Consider the following 13224-nt stretch of genomic DNA (forward strand, 5'->3'; position numbering starts at 1 on the left):
AGGCGCATAACTGATGGCATTTCTGAGAATTATTTCCCAAACTAAATAGCTACAATTATGTCATGCTCCAATCTGTGAAGTTATTCTATGTAAACTTCAGTAGCGATCTATAGATTTGCTTTTTTAATGTTGAAGGTAAAATATTCAGATGTGATTATTGATTAAGACTCATCCTCTTGAAGAATATAATAGCTGTTTCGCACATAATGCTGAACCAGATTATTTCTTAGCAAGAATGAGTATGCATGTAGCCACTCAGTTGGAAAATCATGGCTTCTGTGTTCTTTTTGCTGCTCCTGGTGCTGCCATGCTACCTAGAACTAATGACATGGTTTGGTTTAATGTTAGGTGTTTGTCTTGTGTTTGTCTTACTCCTTGTGTTTGTCTTACGTTTGTCTTACTCCTAACAAGCCACAAGCTGTAACCAAAGTTTGTTGTTTGTTTACTGCATGCAATTTGTTTGGGGAAGAAAAGCATTGAGCCTGGTTTAGCAAATGCTGAAGTTGCCTTAATAAAACTTGGTGTAGGTGTGAAGCAGTACCCACTGTAGTCCTTAATCAGGTGAATGTGTAGAGATGGGGTTTGGAATTTCTTTTTCTGGTAATCCATTACTTGAAACACTTTGCTTAGACGTCTGTAAAACTGGAAGAGGTTGATTCTTAATAAAAAATTCCAGTTGTCTGGAATTCAAGCAGGGGCAGCCAACTGGCAGCCCACAGTCTACATCCGGCTCCCGTGGCAATTTGTCAGCCCCTGGCAATGCTTACAAAGTTGAATCAAAGCAGTTTAAAAATTGCCCATAGTTTCAGTCGTGAGGATCATAACAAAGTTTTCAAGATGTAAGAGAAAAAGAATCCATGGTTCCATTTTGCATCTTGCTGATGCATAAATGTGAAGAGTATTTTAGGATCCAGGCTACTATCTGGTGAATGGCTGCAGTGATACGGGGTTAGCCATTCTGGTGTAATCCTTTCGAATTTAATTCTCCCCCCCTTTGGCCCCTTCTCTTAGTTCGGTGCTGGAGCACTCCTTAAAATGTTTTGCCAAAGCTCAAATTAGCTATCTGTCACACTGACAAGGTGTTGAGTTCAAAGGACTTGCTGCAGCTTGGTTCTTGTAACTGAGCAGAAGCCTTTGGAAGCAATAGAAATTCATTGCACAGTCTAAATAATGAGCTTTACTCAGGGTGGGAAGCAACTCATTTGTGCGGACGTGTGGACCCAGAATTGGCCTCCACAGTCACTTACAGACCCATTGTTAAAATCGTGTTTAGCCTATGGAAGACAATCTTACTTGGCTACGAGTGATCGCCAAAGAAGAAGAAGAAGAAAAAGAAGAAGGATCATTAATATACAGAGACGGGGGCTGCTTTTAGTTGCCATGGCAGACTATGAAGTACAGTCCTGCGATTGTCAGAGATTTCATTTACTGAAGTCCATGACTGGGCTAGTGATATCGTAACTTACAAAACAAAACAGTAAATAGAGCATAAATGTATTGCGGTATGTGTGTGTGTGTGAGGAGTATGCTCTCAGAATAACACAACAGAAATTAGTGGAGTGGTGAGTCTAGGGTATGGGGTCTTTCCTGCTATCTTTCCATACAATAAAAAAAACTATTCCTTCCAGCAGCACCTTAGAGACCAACTAAGCTTATCTGGTATGAGCTTTTGGGTGCATGCACACTTCTTCAAATACACACAATGTTATACACACGAATATCTGAATAAGGCTACAGATTGCACCCCTTGATGCATTTGGATTGCAAACACTTGGCTCTTCTGAACAATATCTTAATATTTTGTGCTGGAAATGGAGATGTTAGCAAGATTTTCTACAGTAATTAGGGAAAATCATAAGAAAACTTGATCCTAATACTCTGTGTGCTTGTTAACTCCAGCTTTGTGTCACAGAGAAACCTAGACTTTCTGGGTTGCACATCAGAATGTTACCTGAACCCCTCAAAAATTGATCCTGAGACTTGGGGGACCTTCATAACAGATTTTGGGGCTATGACAGCAGAGGAATGGGAAGTCCCATTGCACAAGTGGAGCTCTGTTCATGCAGCATTGGATGCAACAAAATTTTTTAAATAAAATAATAACTAAAGCCATAAGATTATTGGAAGAAGCAGCGTTTGGATTTGATATCCCGCTTCATCACTACCCGAAGGAGTCTCAAAGGGGCTAACATTCTCCCTTTCCTTCCTCCCCCACAACAAACACACTGTGAGGTGAGTGGGGCTGAGAGACTTCAATGAAGTGTGACTAGCCCAAGGTCACCCAGCAGCTGCATGTGGAGGAGTGGGGAAGCGAACCCGGTTCACCAGATTACGAGTCTACCGCTCTTAACCACCACACCACGAAACATTAAAGATGTGCAGTCAGTTGATTTTTCTTGAGTTCATTCATCAACACTCTTCAGTGACTAGTTCAAAGATGCAAAGTGAATCAAAGTCCCAATAGGATATTAGTTTCTTAATCAGGAATATTGATTTAGAAAAGATCTGCTAAATCACTTAATTAGTTAATCAAAAATTGCAGAGTGCATGAATTCACTTTGCCGATTGAATAGGAAGGAAAATCAGTGACTGGTGGTAACTCTGTTAAAGTTCGGGTTAGCAGCATTCAGGAAAGGGATCAGCAGATAAGCAGGAGACATGAGAATAGTCAAAGGTAGAGTGAAGATAATGCAGATTAGCCGCCCAGTAGAACTTGGAGAGACTAACAATATTATTTATTTTGAGTACAAAGAACAGGAACAATGTTTTCTTGTGGATGCTCAGTGTCACTCTCTTTCCATTGCGGAGGCACACACAGAAGTGTTCACCACAGCAGCAAACAGATCTTTGCCAGGAGGATTTGTTCAGCCACCCACGGGACTCTTTTCTCCCCCCCCCCCCATCTGCTCCTGCTAGAGCTACAGGGCAGACAGAACTTTCAGGTAGAATGGGAAAGGCAATCTGCCAAGCAGAACTGAGCTGAGCTGATGGCACATTCTCACACTTTCACCTGTATTATTCTGTTTTATGTCTGAGCAAGGAGTTAAGGGTCAGCCGTTTTTCATAGCTATTCATAATAGGTGAACAGAAGCCTAGAGGCCATTAAGAAACAGTCAAATTGTGCTTCAGTGAAAAATTTGCATGCTATTTACAGCAAGTTGCTGAGATTTACACCAGTGGAAAAAGGTAACTCAGTTAAAGAAGTGTGATAACATTCCCCCAAAGATATAGTGCATGTCTTTCCTGATTTTTATGAGAAACTTAAAAAAGTGGAGAATAAGATCCTAGGCCCCCCCCCCAGCTATATTTTAAATTTAACTTCTGGACTTGCTGATAATTTGTGAGGCCCAATAACTTTTGAAGAACTCACTCTGTCAAATAATGATTCCTTATGCTCTAACTAAATCACAGAGAACCTCTGATGCAGGGGTCAGTAAACTTTTTCAGCAGGGGGCCGATCCACTGTCCCTCAGACCTTGTGGGGGGCCGGACTATATTTTTTTTGGGGGGGAGGGGAATGAACAAATTCCTATGCCCCACAAATAACCCAGAGATGCATTTTAAATAAAAGGACACATTCTATTCATGTAAAAACATGCTGGTTTTTGGACCGTACGTGGGCCGGATTTAGAAGGTGATTGGGCCACATCCGGCCCCCGGGCCTTAGGTTCGGGGCCCCTGCTCTGATGGGACACTTCTTGAGGTTCTTCACACCCCTGAGGTTTGGTTGGCAATGGAGACTTGTTTTCCCCAATGCTGCTGTAACCTTCTTGGGGCATGTCTATGTGAGAAGGAACAACTGCTATCTCAGTAGATTGGTCTGTTGTAAAGCTGGAGGAAAGATGTTCTTTTGCCTTTCCTGTAACTTTACTACATTGAGTTACTGTATATTGTATACAGTGGTACCTCGACTTACGAACGACTCGACAACCGAATTTTTCGACTTACGAATGGGGGTAATGGCCACGCACTTACGAATGTCTCGACTTCAGGGAAAAAACCGCAGCGGTTTTAGATAGGGATTTTTCGACTTACGAATTTTTAGATAGGGTTGCTTCGACTTACAAATTTTTCCGTTTTCAATGCATTCCTATGCATTTCCTATGGGAAATCACGTTTCCAATGGCGTTTTTCGACTTACGAATTTTTCGAATTACGAAGGTGCCTTCAGAACGGATTAAATTCGTAAGTTGAGGCACCACTGTATGTTGTTAAATGTTTGTATTGTTTACTTTCTTCCTTACAGTGGTGAGTTTTTTCATTTACTGTTTCTCTTTCTCTCTCTGTGGCAGCTTGCATCGTTTTGATCTCTCACACCAGATAAGTACAGTAATTTCATGGAGGCAGACTTTGAAGAGTGCTATTGATTATTATGGAGACAAGCCATTTTAATCAATTCATTTAAGCTGTCACAGTGATTCAGTGTAATAATGTGTTTACTCTGGGCGAGACAGGAGGCTGCTGCTCTAAAGCAGCAGAACGCTGCGCTGCTTCTGTCTCCCCCATGGAAGTGACCAAATACTGTTTTGTATGGTGGCTGAAGCAAAAACTGCTAAACCTGCAGCTTGACCAAATTCTCTACACAAGTCTACGTTCCACAGTCTAAAAGGGCACCATTATGTCACTTGATATGACTAAGTCAAATCACAGGGTCATACTGCATTACTGAGAATAATTTTTTGGTAGCCTCTATTATAGGAGATCCAGGTTGTAAACTCAAGACTGCTTCATGTTTGTTATTGTATGTGTCTATTAATTTAAACAATCTGGTAGCTTTCTGTAGAAAGGACTCACAAGTGATGGTGATGTGGTTTCTTTTGCTAGGCAGCTTCTGGCTGACAGCAGTATTCGTAGAAAGAAAAGGGAGTGCCAGAAAGATTAGAATTCATAACGGCAGTGTTCATTGTCTCACAGGGGCTTCACATGCAACATTTCTCCTCCTGCTCCATAAAGGGAACCCTTAAGCATCTAGTGTAGTGCTTAGAGAGCCCTGTGTGGTACTGTAATTTTGTAGAACAGCTCAGGTTGGGTAGACAAAGTCTCCTCAAATTAATCGATGGTCATGAACTCCCTGGAAAAATGCAGCCCGTGCATAGTTCTGAGGCAATGTGCTGCTTTTATTTAATAAATAAATAAATAAATAAATAAATAAATAAATAAATAAAAAAAGAGAGTGTATGGCACAGTTATTATTTCTTAAATTTCTATACTGCCTTTCATCTGAAGATCACAGGGTAGTGTACAGTGGAACCTCGGTTTATGAACACCTCGGTTTATGGATTTTCGGTTTACGAACGCTGCGGACCCATCTGGAACGGATTAATTCACTTTCCATTACTTTCAATGGGAAAGTTCGCTTCAGTTTATGAACGCTTCGGTTTAAGAGCAGACTTCTGGAACCAATTACACCCATGCTTCGGGTTAAGTATGCTTCAGGTTGAGTACTCCGCGGACCCGTCTGGAACGGATTAATCCACTTTCCATTACTTTCAATGGGAAAGTTCGCTTCAGTTTATGAATGCTTAAGTTTATGAACAGACTTCCGGTACCAATTGTGTTCATAAACCGAGGTACCACTGTACAGTATGAATACACCAAAATACGTAACATAGTAACAAACAAAACAGTAATCCCCCCCCCAAGTTTAAAAGGCCATAGATTGTTTCATTAGCCCAAGGCCTGGGAGAAAGATTTTTTTCTTTTTGCCTGGCACCTAAAAATATGTAACAAAGTTGCTAGGCAAACCTCCCTGGGGAGAACATTCTGCAAGTGGGGAGCCTAGTTACAGCCTAGCTCCCCACTCTTCCCTTGTTGTCTAAGTGTTTATCTGTAATTTCAACTTTGTTGATATAGCCTCATGCCGTACACATCTTAATATATTAGCTGTATTTCCCTGCTAGCAGTTATATACTTCTGGTGACCTTCAAATATGAATGATAATAATAATAATAATAATAATAATAATAATAATAATAATAATAATAATAATTTATACCCTGTCCTCCCTGGCTAAAACCGGGCTCAGAGCAGCTAACATTAATTGTATAACACATTACCATAAAATCAGGCAATCAATTAAAATACATCCTAAAACCCGACCATAGATGAGGAAAATAAGAAAAAAATGTTTTGCTTTCTTGAATTGTCCTAGGCATAGCAGCCAACTCCTAGAGGCCTAGGTGCCTTTGCCCCCCCCCCCCCAATTAAATATTTGAGGAAGCTTCTTTTGCAAAGGGGGAAAGCTCCATTTTTTTGAGGATCAGCTCAAAGTTGTGCAGCTTTTTTTGCAAATGGGAAAAGCCCCATTGGGGGGGGGGGTCAGCTCAGAGTTGTGCATCTTTTTTGCAAAGGGGGAAAGCTCCATTTTTGAGTTGTTGAGCTTACCTTGCAAAGGGGGGAAATCCTGTTTTTATGGGGTTCAACTCACAGTTCTGCAGCTTCTCTAGGAAAGGAAAGGGACCCATTTCTACAGTTTCCAGACAGATAATCTAATCAGCCAGTCACATGTCGCTGGGGAAACAAGCAGCCTCCCTCTGCAGACAACAATTGGGGCCTGGGTGGGGCTGGAAGGGAGCTAGCTCCCTTATCTCCCTCCTCAATCTCTTGCAGTCAGCTGCTGAGCGGGTCCTTTCAACACTCTCTTTCCCTCTTGTTAGTCTTTAGCTCTTTCTTTAAAAAAAAAAAGGCACGATCTGCCTTTGGCCCCTGGGCAATTCGGCTACAGGGACCAGGCATTCGCTCCATAAGACGCACAGAATCTCCTCTCACTTTTTAGGAGGAAAAAGGTGTGTCTTATGGAGTGAAAAATATGGTATTACATGTCCCCAGAACATCTCCTTTTTACCCTCAGCAGTGGTGAGGGAGTATCAGTAACTGTCCTTACATTTTCTGTGATGGCTGGGATGGAGGTTCTCAGGGTGGACCACCTTCTCTGCCCACAGAGAGGGAGATCCAGACATTTCCTCTGGCCCCTTGGATGACCTCACAGGAATCATAGGATTTAGCCTTTAAACAGTTACTTACGTTACTTAAACCCACTTACTTCAATGGGTCTATTCTGAGTGTAACTACTCTGAATAGTTGGATACCACCCACTGTTTTCCTAACTGCATAGTACAAAGCAAGATTTGGAATTATTTGTATTATTTTTGAAATGCTCAAAATATCCATCCTCAGTTGCATTTTGAAACAAGCTTAGTGAATTTTGCTGAATAGTTATGTATTAAAACCTTTATTTCCCAGTAAAGGGCTACAGGTGAAGAACAAGTTTGGGAATTTGCTTTCAGGGAAAAATAAACTTAAAATGGAAAAGAAAGGCTTAAAGGAGGAGGCAACAGGATGACTTTTTTTTGGTATGCTGGAAACCATTTATTGAATATTGCAAAGGGAACTCATTGCTTCCTCAAGCAAGGCAAAGCCTCTTTATTATTTGAAGGTAGGGATGACAAAGGTGATATCCTCCTGCTGTTCCTGGATGGCATCTCTCATAGGCCATGCCAGCTGAGGCCAATGGGAGATGGAGCCAACAACTGGAGGGGGCACCACATTATTAGCTACCTCTGTTCTAAAGTATCAATTGAAAATGGAATTTAATTTATTAGTTTAATTCAGTAATCAGTAATAAAGTCATAGTAGTAATAAAGTGATTATTAATAGTATAGGGTAGCAAGGTAGGTTCTGGTGAATATTCTTTTGACTTCTGCATAGAATAAATGTTTATATTTTCTGTCTGGTTTTTTTTGTTTTACGGAAATTGTTATTTTAATAATACTTTACTAAAAAGAATTTTTTAAAAAGAAAGAAACCATGTCTTTTTTTCTTAATCTTGGAGCTTCAGTTTTTCTCAAAAGGGTGAGGGTTATCTCTAATGCATAATTTTTTTTTTTGTATTTCTGTTGACAGGAAGTATCTGACTATGGAGGTGAAATCATGAAGAAGTAGCAGAAAGAATAATAATGCTTTTCCGAAATCGTTTTTTGCTCTTGTTGGCCTTGGCAGCCTTGTTAGCCTTTCTGAGCCTTAGCCTACAATTCTGTAAGTATACCTCGTTCACATTATGTGAGAAGTGCAAAGCCTCACAGCATTCACCATGGCGTCTATTAAATTTGGCCTTCTTTCTGTTTGCCCCCAACCTTTCTTCATAAGCCACGTATTTGAGTGTAGCTCAAAGGAAGTTGATGCCAAGCTGTATATGTGAATGGGAAATGAATGCCACCACTTTTTCAATTCTAGAAACATGAGTTCTGCACAGCTTCTGACCAAAGTCATGCTGATTGTGGCGATTTCCTGGTTTGCATGTAACATCAAGTCATTTTAACTTTATGTGCACACAGTAGTGCATACTTCTACAAAGTTCCTGATGTGATCCAGAGGAGAAATAAGTCGGTGGCTGTCTTTCTGTACAGTGGTGCCTCGCTAGACGAATTTAATTCGTTCCACGGGTCTTTTCTTATAACGAAAAATTCGTCTAGCGAATACCATAGGAATGCATTGAATTTTTTTTTAATTTTTTTTTGCCCATAGGAAGGCATTAATTGAATTTCAATGCATTCCTATGGGAAACCGTGATTGGCTAGACGAATTTTTCATAAAATGAATTCGTCTAGTGAGGCAACCTCCACTCGAAAAATCCTTTCGTTAAGCGGAAATTTCGTTAAGCAGGGCATTCGTTAAGCGAGGCACCACTGTATTATGCAAACCAGTGCTTGTGGGTTGTTTATCTCCAACAAACCATGAGCAATTCCCAAAGGTTTCTTGGAGAAACATACCACAGACACTTATTTTCACAGAACACAAAGTTGCTCAGTTGGTTAGAGCATGGTGCTGATGACATGAAGGTTGCAGGTTCAATCCCTGTATGAGACAGCTGCATGTTCCTGCATTGCAGGTGGTTGGACTAGATGATCCTTGGGGTCCCTTCCAACTCTATTATTCTGTTATTCTTTCTGCATGGCAGGGGCACGAAAAGGGCTCATCAGGAACTTTTGAGATGCATGTACCTGTATGCTGCTCATTTGTGTTATGCCATGGTTAGTTTTTAAATGCATTTTAATGCCACATGTGAATTGGACTGATTGAAGGAAAAGCCCTCCCCACCACCCTGTCTTATGGGCTTTCAGATAATTGCTTGATGATTTAAAAAAATACTGTATTAAGAACTCTTGTTTTCTTTAAATAGAAATGCATTAACTGTGACTCTTTCTACAATTTGAGTAATTAAGTAAAGCATAAAATGTCAGGATGATTCTCAAACAAAAGCTTGGTTACAGACTGGGGGAAAAGGAGAAAATGTTATTTATCTTGGAAGCTAGATGTGGAATTAGCAGTAATACGATCAACTCAAACTCTTTTTCCGGGTTGTCATGCTGTAAATACTTATATAGTTTCAAACAGTTAGTTGCTTCGGTGCTGGTCTTGGCTGACTAGATATCTGCTTATGTGATTGTGGAAAAACTTATCTCAAGAAGATTTTCCATTGATTAATTCAAACTGTGGTGACTGTTGCTAGTTTTACAGGTCTCGGCTTTTTTAGACTTCTTTAAATAACTGTAGAAGGAAAGTTCTAGTTACAGGTAGGTAGCCGTGTTGGTCTGAGTCAAAGCAAAATAAAGTACAGTATTTGAAGAAGTGTGCATGCACACGAAAGCTCATACCAAAATAAAAACTTAGTTGGTCTTTAAGGTGCTACCTTAAAGGATTTTTTTTATTTTGTAGAAGGAAAGGATTATAATCTCTTTTCCATGTAATATGTGAACCAGCCCTTGTGTATTGAGACAGCATGCCTTTTTGTGATGGACTCTTACTGATTCTGATTTGGCATGTTTTGCTAAACAAATAGATATTCCTACTGATTGACTGTGATCCATTTATATAGAGACTCTACCTTTTGTACTTTAAACTCTGGTAGTGCAGCAAATTTGCTTTTAGGAATTTAGGCATCTGCTTTTTACTGAGTTTGCCCACTGGCCTATATATCTCAATATTTCTTACACGGATTAGCAATGCCTTCCTAGGGTTTCCGATAGTGGTATTTTACTACCATTCATGGAGATGTCATGAAACTTTAAAACGTTTTTATTCAAATCATGTACCTTTTCACTAAACTTTCCCCTCCGTCCCCCACCTTACGTAACATGTTTTATATGGATTTGTCAACATGAAGCAAAGATTTACATTTCTGTGCTCTGTGGAATGGGGGGTGGGGTGGGATTGCTGTTGAGATTGTTTTATAGATGGCATAGATAAATGCAGTGCTGAAGTGTTTCAACAGAAGGAGCAAGTACAGTGGTACCTCTACTTACGAATTTAATGCGTTCCGAATGCACATTTGTAAGTAAAAAAAAATGTAAGTCGAATCCCATAGGAATGCATTGGGAGAAAAAATTCGTAAGTAGAAGCAACCCTATCTAAAAATTTGTAAGTAGAAAAAATCCTATCTAAACCGCATCCAAGATGGCGGACGGAGCTCCATTCGTAAATAGAAACATTCGTAAGTAGAGTTATTCATAAGTAGAGGTACCACTGTATTAAATCTCTAGTTTAAAATACATTTTCTATGCTCACTTAAGCAATTTGAGTTATGTACCTCATTAAAGAACATATTTCTCATAATAGGAGTTGGTATCTTTGAACCATGATATGAGGCTTCCCTTGTGCGTCATCTGGCACCTGGAGTTAGTGCAGAATGCTGCAACATGATTGCTAACAGGAGTGAGGCCTTGTTAGCATACGACATCAGTATAGCAGAGATCTGCGCTGGTTGCTGATTTGCTACCAGGCTAAATCCAAAGAATTATTACTATTAGTATATACAGTGGTACCTTGGTTCTCGAACTTAATCCATTTCGGGAGTCCGTTCAATTCCCGAAACTATTTGAAAACCAGGGTGTGGTTTCCGATTGGCTGCAGGTGTTTCTTGCACTCAAGCGGAAGCCGCGTCGGACATTAGGCTTCCAAATAAACACTTACTTCTGAGTTTGCGGCATTTGGGAGCCGATTTGTTCGGCAACTAAGCCTTTCGGGAACCAAGGTAGCACTGTAAAGCCCTTAACAACAACTTGGGACCAGTTTACCTATGAGATCACCTTACACCCCCCCCCAGTGCTTTTTGACTGCTTTGATGTTTGCATTGGCAGAATGTCTCTTAATTCATGTTTAGCATGTGCCTTGATACTGTATGTTGAGTGACTTCAGCACCACACCTCTGCTGATGGCTTGTTCTGAATTACAGTAATTACAGTGGTACCTTCAGGTTACAGACGCTTCAGGTTACAGACTCCGCTAACCCAGAAATAGTACCTCGGGTTAAGAACTTTGCTTCAGGATGAGAACAGAAATCGCACGGCGGTGGCGTGGCGGCAGCAGGAGGTCCCATTAGCTTAAATGGTACCTCAGATTAAGAACAGTTTCAGGTTAAGAACGGACCTCTGGAACGAACTAAGTTCTTAACCCGAGGTACCACTGTATTCTCTTGTCTATTTGTATTCATATTCCATATTTTTCTTGGGAGTAGAGTTGCTGAAGATCTTGCTTCCTTTAAACTCCACTTTTGGGATCTCTTGGCAGAACTGTTCACTGGCTAAGTGTACATTATTGGTATGATAAGCTTGTGTTTGTTTTCTCTTGTGCAAGTTCCACAGTATGGGAAAACAAAGCGTCTGTAGCAGATTATTAGGATGAGGTTCGGGGGACTTGACACAGACAACTCAAACAATGTGTTGCTTTCTTGCTTCGTAGCAAGTGCTACAAATTACCGTACAATTCCACCCTAACAATTTGTGACCATGGTTGGGTTCTTGCAAAGATTTCCAGTAAGTAGACATGGGAAAGCAATTCAAAATGAATCATTCACAGACCGTACTCAAAGATGACCTCTGAGCTGCAGCTGTCTATGAATTCAGCTTATGAGATAGTCTGCAAGCAAATTGTATTGATTAACATTTTAGTTCAATATTTTCAGCTGAATGCATCTTGGATGACCATTTATAATTGAAACATATGTGCTCAGGAGTCATACTTACGATGCACATATTATATCAGAACTGCTGCAAGGGAATGTGGAGCGGGGTGGGTGGGTGGTGTAGTGGTTAAGAGCGGTAGGGAACCGGGTTCGTGTCTCCGCTCCTCCACATTCAGCTGCTGGGTGACCATGGGCTAGTCACACTTCTTTGAAGTCTCTCAGCCCCACCCACCTCACAGGGTGTCTGTTGTGGGGGAGGCGGGGAAAGGAGATTGTTAGCCGCTTTGAGACTCCTTCCGGTAGTGATAAAGCGGGATATCAAATCCAAACTCTTCTTCTTCTCTCTTCTCTTATTTATTTAAAACCTATTTCTTTTTCGCAGTACATATCAACAGACAATATATAAGGGTTTTGTTGATGGCTGAAGATCCTGTTGCTGTACTATTTCTGTGAGTGCAGAAATACACATTTCCTCACCAAATACTTCCTATAGGTTAGCCTGGTGTTTGCCAGCCTCCAGTTGTTACGGACTACAATTCCATAAGTCCGAACCAGGTCTGCTGCCTAGGACTCATGGGGGTTGTAGTTCAAAACATCTGGACCAGGTTGGAAGTAGGTGAAGGCTATGTTAATCACTACACTTGTGCCTTCTAATGTTCTCCTGCCGTTGTTTGACCTACATTAATATTAGGATGGGTACTCCATGACTCAGCTGTTATTTATTCATAAAACTATCATGCTGCTACGTCATAAAAATATGCCACAACAGCTTGCAGGAATAAAACAAACAAACAAAGTTAAAAAGTTAAATACAGGCATCGGTTAACCATTGTTAATGGTCATAGTGGCACAGTGGCAATTATGACTGGTTGTTTGTTTGTTTTTGTTCTTTGTGGACGCCACAGCATGTTGGCTATCATTCCACTCTGAGGTTATCTTGTTCTTTCATAAACCTTTATCAAATCATTCCATGCTTTTCCTCCAGCCCCTTTGGTAAAGCAATGAACCTATATTAGTATAGCTGCTTTTATTTATTCATTTGGCTCCTTTGCTAATCTGCTTGATGGAAAGGAGGAAAACCCTTGTTGCAGTGTTACATATACAATTTTTCCTTATTAATGTTTGTTAACTTTCCCCACTCCTCTATTTCTTCACAAATATCTCATGCCTTCCTACTTTCTGTCTTCCTTTTGCTTGACTTTTTCAGTTTCTGTCCTCCTTCCATTATAATATAATAATAATTTATTATTTTTATCCCACCCATC

General features: G+C 40.4%; 1 protein-coding gene across 3 annotated transcripts in view; it reads left to right on the forward strand.

Annotated features, from left to right (window-relative positions):
- Positions 1 to 13224, forward strand: part of PXYLP1 (2-phosphoxylose phosphatase 1) — a 62967-nt gene that overhangs the window by 19858 nt on the left and 29885 nt on the right. For all 3 annotated transcript variants that reach the window (XM_035133174.3, XM_088670822.1, XM_088670823.1), the window contains exon 2: positions 7903 to 8034. In XM_035133174.3, coding sequence (XP_034989065.3) covers positions 7956 to 8034 — 79 coding nt within the window. In that variant the 5' untranslated portion in view covers positions 7903 to 7955. The remainder of the gene's footprint in view (positions 1 to 7902; positions 8035 to 13224) is intronic.

The sequence above is a fragment of the Zootoca vivipara genome, chromosome 5 (genome assembly GCF_965207765.1).
Source record: "Zootoca vivipara chromosome 5, rZooViv2.hap1.1, whole genome shotgun sequence".
Classification (NCBI taxonomy): domain Eukaryota; kingdom Metazoa; phylum Chordata; class Lepidosauria; order Squamata; family Lacertidae; genus Zootoca; species Zootoca vivipara.